Source organism: Rana temporaria, chromosome 3, assembly GCF_905171775.1.
Source record: "Rana temporaria chromosome 3, aRanTem1.1, whole genome shotgun sequence".
NCBI lineage: Eukaryota > Metazoa > Chordata > Amphibia > Anura > Ranidae > Rana > Rana temporaria.
Genome location: NC_053491.1, coordinates 88,242,543 through 88,255,465, shown reverse-complemented (window position 1 = coordinate 88,255,465; position 12,923 = coordinate 88,242,543). Strand labels below are relative to the sequence as shown.

General features: G+C 42.5%; 1 protein-coding gene across 5 annotated transcripts in view; it reads left to right on the top strand.

Moving 5' to 3' along the window:
* Positions 1-11,501, top strand: part of PPCDC (phosphopantothenoylcysteine decarboxylase) — a 62,198-nt gene extending 50,697 nt beyond the window's left edge. For all 5 annotated transcript variants that reach the window (XM_040342887.1, XM_040342888.1, XM_040342885.1 and 2 more), the window contains one exon: positions 11,196-11,501. In XM_040342887.1, coding sequence (XP_040198821.1) covers positions 11,196-11,263 — 68 coding nt within the window. In that variant the 3' untranslated portion in view covers positions 11,264-11,501. The remainder of the gene's footprint in view (positions 1-11,195) is intronic.
* The last annotated feature ends 1,422 nt before the right edge of the window (positions 11,502-12,923 follow it).

Genomic DNA, 12,923 nt, shown 5'->3' with positions numbered 1-12,923 from the left:
TCAATAGAAACCGGCAGGCATTCGGCCCATGTGAATGGAAAGCTCATGACCGAAAAAGTTCTGCAGACCGGGTTCCAATGCCAATGGCTGAGAGCGATGACCGGAGTTTTCTGGGGAGGGGGGTGTCGTCACCCTGTCAGAACACAATAGCTCAGCAGGTGAGATCCCTGTACTAACATCCATATTGCATTCAAGAAAGTGAAATTAAATGGAAGTTGGCAGACAGTAAGGAACACAAGACAATGTTTACCTGGGAGTTGAACGTTTTTCTATTTTATTGTCATTGTATTGAAATCGAAAACGAAATAAACTTATCACCCGAAGAAGGGATCAGAGAACAGCCTTGTGGTACACCATCAGACATAGGGTAAGGAGAAAAGATAGAGGCTGATTTATTAAAGCAGTTGAATCTTCACACAACAAATTGTTTGAATAATAAAGATTTTAATGGCGATTACAAAAATCCTTTCTTAGAATTTATTGAGTGATACAGGATTCAAAGACCTTTTGAGTTATACTACTGCCCACAGGAGGATTTAGATGGAAAAAACAAGTCCCCAGCCTTGCATAACACCTCCCACTCACAGCATACCTTGGTTTTGTAACAAAGCAATGCTGAGAGCAAAACCATAAATGCAGAGGGGTGAGACTTCTGTTCCTCAACGAACTTCAAAAATCACTTTTTTCTTTCTCGTTCATTGAGGGACACCATATTTAGAGATATTTGGAATGTACAAAAATCCATAAAACTCAGGTGGGAAACACCGCAAACACAATAACAGGCCCACTGAAAACAACATTAAAAAAAAAACTCTGGACTCCCTGCAGCTTAAAGAGCTACATGAAAGACCTTACGTCTCATTCATGCCGTATTTTAGCACCAGCTGCAGTGAGAATTTAGTGAATACCTGTATAAATTTAAAGCGGATGTCTGCTGAAAAAAAATATTAAAAACCAGCAGCTACAAATACTGCAGCTGCTGACTTTTAATATTAGGACACTAAGCGATCGCTCGTCACTCTGCTGCCCCCCCCCCCCCCCCGCCATCCTCGGTGAGGGAACCAGGAAGTGAAGCGCTCCGGCTTCACTGCCCAGTTCCCTACGGCGCATGCGCGAGTCGCGATACGCCTGCCGATTGGCTCCCACTGTGTTCTGGGAGCCGAGCGTTCCCAGAACACAACGGGGGGGAGGTAACGTCATGCCCGAGACTGTGTGGCCGGAAGTGGGTGCAAATACCTGTCTGCACCCCCCTCCCCCTTGAAAGGTGTCAAATGTGACACCGGAGGGGGGAGGATTCCGATCAGCGGGAGTTCCACTTTAGGGTGGAGCTTCGCTTTAAAGGTGGATGCAAATAGTTGCAGCACAAAGCAATGACAGGCTGACAGGGGCTGCAGCTATCTGCAGGTGTTTGATATAATTGTACAGGGAAAGATAGGAACTTGGGGCCAGATTCACAAAAGAGATACGACGGCGTATCTCCTGATACGCCGTCGTATGTCTGTTTTCGGGCCATTCTAACTATGCGACTGATTCATAGAATCAGTTACGCATAGCTAGCCCTAAGATCCGACAGGTGTAATTGAATTACACCGTCGGATCTTAGGATGCAATACTTCGGCCGCCGCTGGGGGGAGTTTGCGTCGTAAACCAGCGTCGGGTATGCAATTTAGCAGTTACGGCGATCCACGAAGATTTTTTCCGTCGTTACGTCGGCGCAAGTCGTAGATTCCCGTCGCAAAGTTAAGCAATGTTTTTCATTGCTTAACTTTACACCATGTTAAAGTATGGCCGTCGTTCCCGCGTCGCTTTTGAATTTTTTTTTTCCCGGCGTAAGTACGTTACGGACGTCGAGATTCACAAACCCGTCGCGCCACCGTAATTTCGCGCAAAGCACGTCGGGAAAGATGCAAACGGAGCATGTGCAGTACGTCCGGCGCGGGAGCGCGCCTAATTGAAATGGTACCCGCCCCATTTGAATTGGACCGCCTTGCGCCGGACGGGTTTACGATACACCGCCGCAAGTTTCCAGGTAAGTGCTTTGTGGATCGGGCACTTAGACTGAAAACTTGCGGCGGTGTAACGTAAACGGGTTACGTTACGCTGCGCCGCCGGTACGAGAATCTGGCCCTTGGTCCTTGAGCCCATAGGCTTGAACAATAATCTGTCTGGGCCGCTGAGAAATTGTGGAGTGAGAAGATGGTTTCCCTTTGCAAGGATCATCTGGAATGTCCAAGAAAGAGTCTCTCTTCCTAACTGAAGCCGCGGTTGTAAAGTAGACATGTAGCATGAACTACATTGAGACAATGAAGGGAAATCTCCTTTTTAAGAGATGGACAGAGGGAAGCTTGAACAATAAGCTGTCTGAGCTACTGAGAAATTGTGGATCAAGAAGCTGGTTCCCTTATGGAATTACAACGAGTAAGTCCTTCTTCCCAATGGAAGCAGTGCCTGTAAGGTAGACGCCTCATATAGTACTGTCCAAATCCGGACAATGAAAGCAAATCTGCTTCTTTTGTACCAGACCTGGACAAAGGGATGGAAGTTGAATATCCTGTTTGAGGCGGAAGGCTGAAATCTTGGAAAGGAAAGAGACTGTAGGCCTCCACAGTTTTTAAGCCTTTTTTTGAAGTACCAAAAACAAAATTCAAATCCCATGGAGAAAGGGGTGAACGTATAGGGGGGAGTCCCATCAGAAATGGGAGGCTAGCAGTCTCTAGAACTAGATCAAAAGAGCTGAGATTTGACTTTTGATGGATTTTTGGCTAAATGCTGGTCCAGATCTTATTGTAAATAGGCAAGGTTGTGTCCCACAGAATATTACCTGGGATAAAAGTTAATTTTCTCACACCAAATGAACTATGTCTTCTATGTGCTATGGTAGACCTATTTAAAAAGTGAATTACCTATTTTTTAGAATTGTATCCATCACAGATTCAGAGAGACTTCTATAGTATCTCTTAAGCTCTAGACTTCAACACTCATGAAAATTAAAGCAAGCAACAGTGAAGCAGGGTGGTAAATCGGTCCTTGGGGTAGGAGATCCTGATGACCTGGATGTGGCCATGTAGCATCTGCCAGGAGTATGCTAAGGTTTGAGTATTGCATCTGCCTAGACCAGTCTGAAGCTATGAGGATCAATGGAATGCCCTCCCTCTCTATTGTGCAAATCAGACGCAGAAGGTGGTTTATGACTGAGCATAGATCAGGCTGTATTTAATCCCACAGAGCCACCAGAGCATCCACTTCTTCTTTTGCCAAAGGATCTCTGTAGATGGAGATAAACCTGTTAAATTTGTTTTTGAACCTGAAGGCCAGGAGGACCAGGTCTTGGAATACCTTTTGTGTGTAGGGCCCATTTTCCTGTATCGAGGGCTGCTGCCTGAAGGAGTATGACTGCCAATTATCCACACCTGGAATGTCAATTACAGACAAGACTGGAGCATGATGTTCTGCCAAGGAATGAATCCCTATCTTACTGACAAAACGTAAGAGTTTTTTATTCTCTGACGATTCGTGTATGCCACTGCTTTGGCCTTGTCCAACTGGATCCTGATCAAATGACCCACCAGCTGGAATGTATAATGCTGTAGGGACAACCAAATTGCCTGCAGCTACAGGATGTCATTGAGAGACCGGCCTGACAGGCTGAGATCCATTGTGAGGATCTTCCAAGAGATCAAAAGGAATGATTTTCCCAACTCCAGAGCTGGATGCATGAACCACCAGCCCAGAGATAACTTGGACCTTGAAAGCAAGCAAATAGATTTGTCTAGAGACTGAACAGATTTGTCCCACAATGACAGAATATTGCGATGTAGGGGTTTCAACTTTGTAAATGGGACTATCTTTAACAAGATGACTATCAACACTCATGCAAAAGTGAAGAGACGGTTAAATCCTGGACAGAAAAGTCAGAGCCTGGGAGTGGAAAGTGTTGTAATTAAAAAAAAAAAACACATTTCTTCTTTGGGGGAGAGAATAGCTTGAGCTGTGTGTAGGATGACGCCTATATACTAATGAGTTGACTCCAACGCTGACTTCTGAACGTTTTAATTTTTTTTTTAGGGTTTGAACTATCTGCATCACGTTTTTGGTCAATAATTGTGCCGACAGCTCATTAAATAGGGGAGGTCCTCCAGATATCCCACAGTGGGCATTCACTGGAAGCAATACAAGGCAAGCACATTGTCTAGAAACTTTGTGAACATGCAAGGTGCGAAAAAGGGGCCAAGTGGAAAAGCTACACACTTAACCACATTATGCTTTGTATCTTGTAGGTCACTTTGCAATAAAGCAAGGAAGCATAAACCTTTGCAGTATATTAATGTGTTTTACTAAACAAAACTACTTATATTTGTAGAAAAACAATACAGTGCATATAAAGTGTGTGTGTGTGTGTGTGTGTGTGTGTGTGTGTGTGTGTGTATATATATATATATATATATATATATATATATATATATATACATACAACACGTGCACACACTACCTAACCTTCCTCGAAAATAGCCATGGATGGTCTGTATACAAGTTACAATTGAAATGCACTGAAAAGTCACTTGGCTCAGCTTATAGCAGCTTCATAATCTCTGTAGGCAACCAGGGCTCCAGGCTATGCAATTGCAGAAATCCTGTTCTCTCATTGTGAAGATTTAGCACAATTCCCAGCTGAAGTTCCTTCTTTGGCCATCTTGTAATGGAGCCCCACTTTCAACTTATGCTGCTGCCCTTTTTATTTGGAAAGTTTAGGTAGCCATTCCCACATGGGCACATCCCATTTCTGCATCAGTTTTTTTAAACACTTCTTTACTCCACCTCCTATATGTCAATGTTGTATTATACATGACATTAGTCAAATATGTTGAATAGCTTTGCACCCAATGTTTGATATGTCCTCCTCCCAAAAAAATTGATTCAGCTAAAATTGACTCATTTACATTTGACCAATAGTGTATATTTTCCATTGTATTAGAGGACAGCATGTGTAAACATTTTCCAGTAGCATTTGTTTTAGAAATGTTCACTCAACAAAGCTGATGTTTCCTTCTAAAAACAGATTTTATATGAAAGTCTGAAGAATTTGACAGTTGTATATATCTGACATAGCAAAACCCGAAAAAAAGTGAATGATGCGCTGGTGTGATGGGAAAAATTGGAACATGCAAGTACTCATCCTTGATGTCTACAGAGGATGTAAAGTCTTCAGATGGAAGAAGACTGTTGCATACCTGGTAGAGTACATGCAGAATCTTTTAGTCTAAATGAAGACATTTTGAGGGGGATTTACAAAAACTGGTGTGTGCAAAAACCTGATGCAGCTATGCATGGAAACCACCATCAGCTTCCAGGGTTTATTGTGAATTCAAAATTAAACAAGCTTATGTTAACCACTTTAGCCCCGGAAGTATTTACCCCCTTCCTGACCAAAGCCTTTATTGCGATACGGCACTGCGTCGCTTAAACTGAAAATTACGCAGTCGTTCGATATCGCACCCAAACAAAATTTGACGTCCTTTACGCTGACCCTCTCTTTCCTTGGTTGCTTCCTAGTTCCTCACACGTCAGCCAGTCCTAATAGTTTCATCACTCCTCGAGACTTCCTTTGGGAGATAACTCAAGTCAACTCAACAAACAGCCATTAATGTCTAGAAACCACTGACAACAAAAGTAAGTACACCACTAAGTGAAAATGTCCAAATTAGGGCCCAATACCAGGATGATGACACAAGGGTGGACATTTTTAACAAGACAATGAAAGTCAAACACAGCCAAAAAAACTCTCAATTGGCTTCAATAGAATATGTATGGAAAGAACTAAAGATCAGAGGGCCTGATTCTCAAAAGAGATACGCAGACTTAACTGCTGTTCAGTCTGTGCCTAACTTTGGAAACAATTCTCAAAAGGCTTTTTCCAAAGTTAGGCAGAAAATCTGACATGTGTAAGACACTTACACGGTCAGATCTTAGGATGCAGTACCGCATCCGCCACTGGGGGCATTTCTCATTGAAATGCAGCTTTGCGTATGCAAATGAGGACTTAAGCAGATTTTCAAAGCATTTCATCATTGTGATTTCTGCGTAAGTTCCGAATTTGCCTGCGCAAAACTAGGGCTGGTTTTATAATTTGTAAAGTTAGTCAAACCTTGTAAAGGCCCATTCAAGCGACGGCATTTGGTATGCATTCCTGAGGGAGAACTCCACGGCAATTTTTAAATTCAAAACCGGCATGGGTTCCCCCCCAGGAGCATACCAGGCCCTTAGGTCTGGTATGGGTTGTAAGGAGACCCCCCCTCCGCCGAAAAATCGACGTAGGGGTCCCCCTACAATCCATACCAGACCCGTATCCAAAGCACGCTACCCGGCCGGTCAGGAAGGGAGTGGGGATGAGCGAGCGTCCCCCCCCCCTTAGCCGTGCCAGGCCGCATGCCCTCAACATGGGGGGGTTGGGTGCTCTGGGGCAGGGGGGCGCACAGCGCTGGCTGCCTGCTATCTGTGTGTGTTAGCTCAATTTCTAACAGGCAGCCGGCGCGGTCTTCTGTGACGTCAGGTTCTTCTTCTCCCCTCTTCCGATGTTGCCTCGTCGCCTCTTGTCACTGTAATGATGGAAGCGCGCCTTGCATCCCATTTATATAGGCATCACCGTCCCATCATGCTCCGGCAGGTACCCACGTGGTGGGTGCCTACCCACGTGCACCCACCACGTGGGTACCTACCGGAGCATGATGGGACGGTGATGCCTATATAAATGGGATGCAAGGCGCGCTTCCATCATTACAGCGACAAGAGGCGACGAGGCAACATCGGAAGAGGGGAGAAGAACAGAAGAGAAGACCCTGACGTCACAGAAGACCGCGCCGGCTGCCTGTTACTAATTGAGCTAACACACAAAGATAGCAGGCAGCCAGCGCTGAAGAAGAAGGCACCGGACATCTGCAGAAGAACCGGGGTTCGCCGAGTCAACAGCGGAAGAGGGGAGAAGATGGAAGAAGACCCCCGGAGAGCGGAGAAGCCCCCCCCCGGAGAGCGGAAGAAGAAACCCCCCCCCCGGAGAGTGGAAGAAGACCCCCGGAGAGTGGAAGAAGAAGCCCCCCCTGGTAATAGAGCTAATAAAGAAGACAGGGGGGGCATCCGGAGCAGAATAATAAATTATTTTAAAAAGCCTTGTGTTGTGTGTTTACTAACTTACTTTTTGCCTCCAGGTGAATGGGTAGGGGTACGATGTACCCCATATCCATTCACTTAGGGTGGGGGGCCGGTATCTGGGGGCCCCCTTATTTGAGGGGACTCCCAGATTCCGATAAGCCCCCGCCCGCAGACCCCGACAACCAACGGCAAGGGTTGTCGGGAAGAGGTCCTGTCCTCATCAACATGGGGACAGGGTGCTCTGGGGTGGGGGGGGCCCGCAGTGCGCCCCCCTGCCCCAGAGCACCCAACCCCCCCATGTTGAGGGCATGCGGCCTGGCACGGCTCAGGAGGGGGGGGCGCTCGCTCGTCCCCACTCCCTTCCTGACCGGCCGGGTAGCGTGCTTTGGATACGGGTCTGGTATGGATTGTAGGGGGACCCCCTACGTCGATTTTTCGGCGTGGGGGGGTCTCCTTACAACCCATACCAGACCTAAGGGCCTGGTATGCTCCTGGGGGGGGGGAACCCATGCCGTTTTTTTCTTTGAAAATTGGCATGGAGTTCTCCCTCTCAGGAATGCATGCTGAGCGACGCTGTAATTTTTTTTTATAATTGTTTGTTTTCCCGGCGCGTCTTTTTTTTTTTCACCCGTCGCAACTTTAGTGTCCCGTCGAAATTCTCAAAGCCGCCCGGCGTTAATTACGTTCGCGCGCTGCACGTCGGGAAAATGACGTCACACGCATGCGCAGTACGGCCGGCGCGGGAGCGCGCCTCATTTAAATTTTAAACGCCCCCAGGAGAGGAGGACCGCCTTACGACGGCGGCACTTAAGTTACACGGCCTGAAATTTCTAGGTAAGTGCTTTGAAGATCAGGCACTTAGGTAGAAATTTTAATTTAGTGTAACGTAACTGCTGAAAGTTAAGTTAGGCAGCTTTTTTGAGAATTTGGCCCAGAGTTCATAGACGAGGCCCACGGAACCTTCAAGATTTTGAAGAATGGGCCAAAATCGCACCTGAGCAATGCATGCTATTAGTTTCTCCATAGAGGTGTCGTCTTGAAGCTGTCATTACCAACAAAGGATTTTGTACGAAGTATTACATACATTTCAGTTAGTGTGTTTAATACTTTTTCCTTGTGTCATTCCATTACACATAACTTTAATTTCTGAACAGATATGTTTTTGGTTTCTTTGTATGTATGGATTGCATGGGTTGTTACAGAAGTGTTGAAAATGTCATGTCAATAGCACCTTTAGAAATATATTTACCTAGAAAAATGGTGACGTGTTCAATACTTATTTTTCCCAGTGTGTGTGTGTGTGTGTGTGTGTGTGTATATATATGTATGTGTGTGTATATATATATATATATATATATATATATATATATATATAAATTACACACAGGCAGTACCCGAGTTTTGAACACAATAGGTAGGTAGGTTTGTTCTTAAAGGGGTTGTAAAGGTTGTTTTTTTATTTTCTAAATGGGTTACTTCAAAGTGGAGGTTCACCCAAAAAATACATTTTTAACATTACATTCAGCCGAGTTGTCCTAATGACAATCGGCTGTTTTTTTTTTTCCGTACATACTTTATTTTCACTGCTTCCAGGTATGTCTTCTGCGGGACTGTGGGTTCCTATCTGATTGTCAGGCTTCCGACCGTCGCATACTACGCTTCACGAGTTGCCGAAAGAAGCCGAATGTCGGTGCGCAGGCGCCGTATAGAGCCGCACCGACGTTCGGCTTCTTTCGGTAAGTCGTGATGCGCTGTATGCGACGGTCGGAAGCCTGTCAATCAGATAGGAACGCCCAGTCCCACAGAAGACATACCCGGAAGCGGTGGTGATATACGGTATGTACGGGAAAAAAAAACAAAAAAAACTGCCGATTGTCATTAGGACAACTCGGCTGAATGTAATCTTAAAAAAAATATTTTTGGGTGAACCCCCGCTTTAAGCTAGTGCATTGTTGGTTCACTTACCTTTTTCTTTCGATTTCCCTTCTAAATGTTTTTTTCTTTGTTTGAATAACTCACTTCCTGTTTCTCCTCCAATAAGCTTGCCCCCATCATCTGGCTGGGGGTTAGTCAGCCAGAACAGCTTACTGAGGAGGAACAGGAAGTGAGAAATTCAGACAAAGAAAAAAATAACATTTAGAAGGGAAATCAAAGGAAAAGGTTAATGAACCAACAATGCACTAGCTTAAAGGAACCTAGTTAGAAAATAAAAAAACAAACCTTTACAACCCCTTTAAGTGGAATTTGTGTGCAAGTCGGAAAAGTGCATTTTTAAGTGCAACTTCAGCCTGTGCAGGGATGTGGGATGTTCTGGGCATGCAGTTATGTTATCTGGGGCTCTTCTGGCCATGAAGTACATGTAGTACTGCAGTGTGGGATGTGTCCGGTGCTGCAAGATAGCTGCTCTGCAGTATCCAGGCCCAGCATGGAGCACAAGAGGCAGGCATTGAGGTCCATTCGCAAGTAGGAGTTGTTCGTAACTCGGGAACTGCCTGCCTACACACACACACTCTTTAAATGGAAAATAATAATCTCTGGAACAAGAAATTAAAGTGGCTAATAAAAATGGTTAACATTTTTATTATTAGAGGAAAAGCATCCATCCTCCCAGTACACTAGCAAAAAAGGCATATAGGATGTGGAAGGGGTAATACAGGGTTGGTCACTGTTTCCTCCTGTAGGCAGCAGAATAACCCACATGTCTCTGAATCCTGGAGTCCCTAAATTAACAAGAAAGGCATTTATGAAATCAAGTGAAAAGCAGATTCCTGTTTACTTGTTTATCTGCACATGTGTGTAAGGTACACTTATACATATGTTTTTGATACCTTAAATTTGTTATGTTTTACACAAGTTAATTTTAAACCAAAAATAGCATTACTAGGGGTTATCCCGGAAGCCACCCTCCCAGCTGAAATGCGTGTGATGTGGCTGAGAATTATGTATATAGCTCGTAAACTTATATTACAAAAGGGGATATCAAAATACCTGCCAGCGATGGATGAATGAATTAGGGCGATTTAGGATTAAGACAGGGGTAATTGACATATAAACATAGGAGGAGCTCTAAAAAAAAAAAAAATCTTGAAGTTGGCATTGGTGGCTAGTCTCCAATCTGTCTGAACAATCAGTTGAGCGAATTAATAATACTGATGAAAACTAATAATGACATGAGAAGGGGATAAATATGTATAATCCATTAAGAAGCATTAATGAGATAAATGGTCTTGAGTAAAGTTTGAAGCATTTTCTGGTTGGTGCAAATAATTAAATTTTCGTTTTTTTGGGAGGCGTGTATGGGTGGGTTTCTTTTGTGAGAAAAACATTATGTGTTTTTTAATTTTTATTCTGTTTTTCATTTTTGTATTGTTTTATGAAAAAAATAATAATAATTTTGATAGAAAAATAAATAAAAATATGTGTGAAAAATGTGCCTAGACTTCTTATCTCTAAAACATCTCAAATCCCCTATGCTACGCCTAAGCCCTGATTATTATCTATTTCGTGGGCACAGCTTTGCTCTGTAGAGGAAGTCATTTTCAGAGACTGTTGCACAGCCACCTTAACCACACTTAAGCTTTGAGTGCATCAAATTGGTTTTCATAACGCATATGATGAGGTGACGGAAGGGGTGGCCACATATTTGGAAGTGCTTTATGCAAGTATTAATACTGTTCACAGAGACTTAAATAGCTGGCTAGCAGAAATGAAACTTCAGCTGTGAGTGCCCCTCATCTAAGACGGTGCCCTGTGGGTTGACACCTAGCCCTCGCCAGCCAGGTTTGTATCTACAAACATGAAAAAGGAAATGGCAGAGTTTATGATCTGTATAAATGTGCAAACTTTCAGTACAGCTAATACATACTATTTTATACAAGTATATTCTGAGGCTAGCATTGCTGTAAGGTTGCATTTCTGTTTATTACACTGTGAATATCTTATCTCTTCATACCAGATGACAACATTTATTATTGGTGGTCACGAATCCGTGCTCCCAATATTTAGCCCTTAGCTCATTTTGATAGCTTAGTCACATTTTTTGTGTTCCACAGGTCTTGGAGCCATGGCAGAAGTTGACACTATCATTGACAAAGTCAGAGAAGTCCTGTCCAAAAACTAAACTTCAAGGATGACACCCATAACAACTCTGTTTTCTGCATCCTCTCTTTCTTGCAACCCAATAATCCAAAATGAGGTTCATATCAAGAGTCACGTCAAATGAGTTATGTCTACAACTATATCATCATAAGACAAACAATCGTCTGGGAATGTGATATTTTGTTTGATAGCCTGGAGGCTGCCTTGTGGCTGAGACTGTTGGTACTAAAATTAAAATGCCAACTCTCATTAGAAGGGAACTTTTTGTACCATTCCTTTTGCGTTCCTGGATGCCCAGTGTCACTTAAGGCATATGAATCATTGTCATATTTGTGTGTGTATGTATTATGTAATATGTTATATATATATATATATATATATATATATTACACAGCAGTGGGTATAGAAAATAATCACATTTTGTTACTTTGAAGCCTGAAATGAAGACACAGTTTTATCCAGCTGTATTTACTAGTGCAACTTATAACATCCAAGTGAAAGATTTAACATCAATATGTAAAAAAAAAGAAAAAAAAAACAAAAACAGAATCACTGAGTTGGAAAAACTAAATCACTAAATTTGAATTATTTGGCCACAACACCAAACAATATGCCTGACGGAAATCCAATACAGCCCGCCATCCAAATAACACTTTTTCTACAGTAAAGAATGGAGGTGGTAATATCCTGTTATGGGGTGTTTCTCTGCAGCATGGACTGGAGCACTCGGGGTAGATGAAAAATGGATGGGGCAAAATACCATCTGTTATGTCGTGAGTGTGTGGTATAAAAATCGAATTATGATGAATATGGGGAAAAGTAAATAAAGAAGGGGCTTGGCGAATTAGAAATTAATAAAAAGGCGGCGCTTGAATTATAAAGAAAATTCTTAAACAGTGCCTCCAGGCTGATTACGGCAAATAAAAAAAATAACGTAATAAACACAATTAATTGTGTTCAGACACTCAATAGTATACCACAACCATCAGTTTTTGGAGTTCTTTAGCTTATGATGATGATGATGATGATGATGATGATGATGATGATGATTTCTTACTAAATATATAAATATCTCACAAATAAATTATTGATAAAAAGATAATTTATTAAAATACAATATATTATTATTATTATTATATATTTATATACAAATCTAGAATTAATGGTGATTAATATTCACACACAATCAAGGAAATCAACACAATTGAAATGGAATTACTTTTTAAATTTGAAAGCCAGAACACAGAAGCAGATACAACCAAAAATAAAATGTGATAAAGCGTGATTCAAAATATCAAAATAAAATACATAAGCACTCTTAAGGCAGTTTCTCTCTTACTGAGTCGAAGGACGTAGGAAAGACAGAAACGTATCTCAAAGAGCAAAAAACAACTATAATCAAAATAAGTTCTAAAGTCAATAGATTTGCTGAATTGGCATGAACAATAAACAAACAACTGGTCCACACTGACAATAGCAACCTAGTTGCAACACAGATCTGTACCCAATTTAACCATGCACAATACAATTTCAACATACAAAATAGACTAAATACGTGGGATAAATTTAGCAGATACATTTGCCCTGCACACTGTAAATAATAATATATAAAAACACTAGCAGTAAAATACAATTCCTACGATTTTGGAAGCAAAGAGGTTAGTAAAGATACTTAATCTATA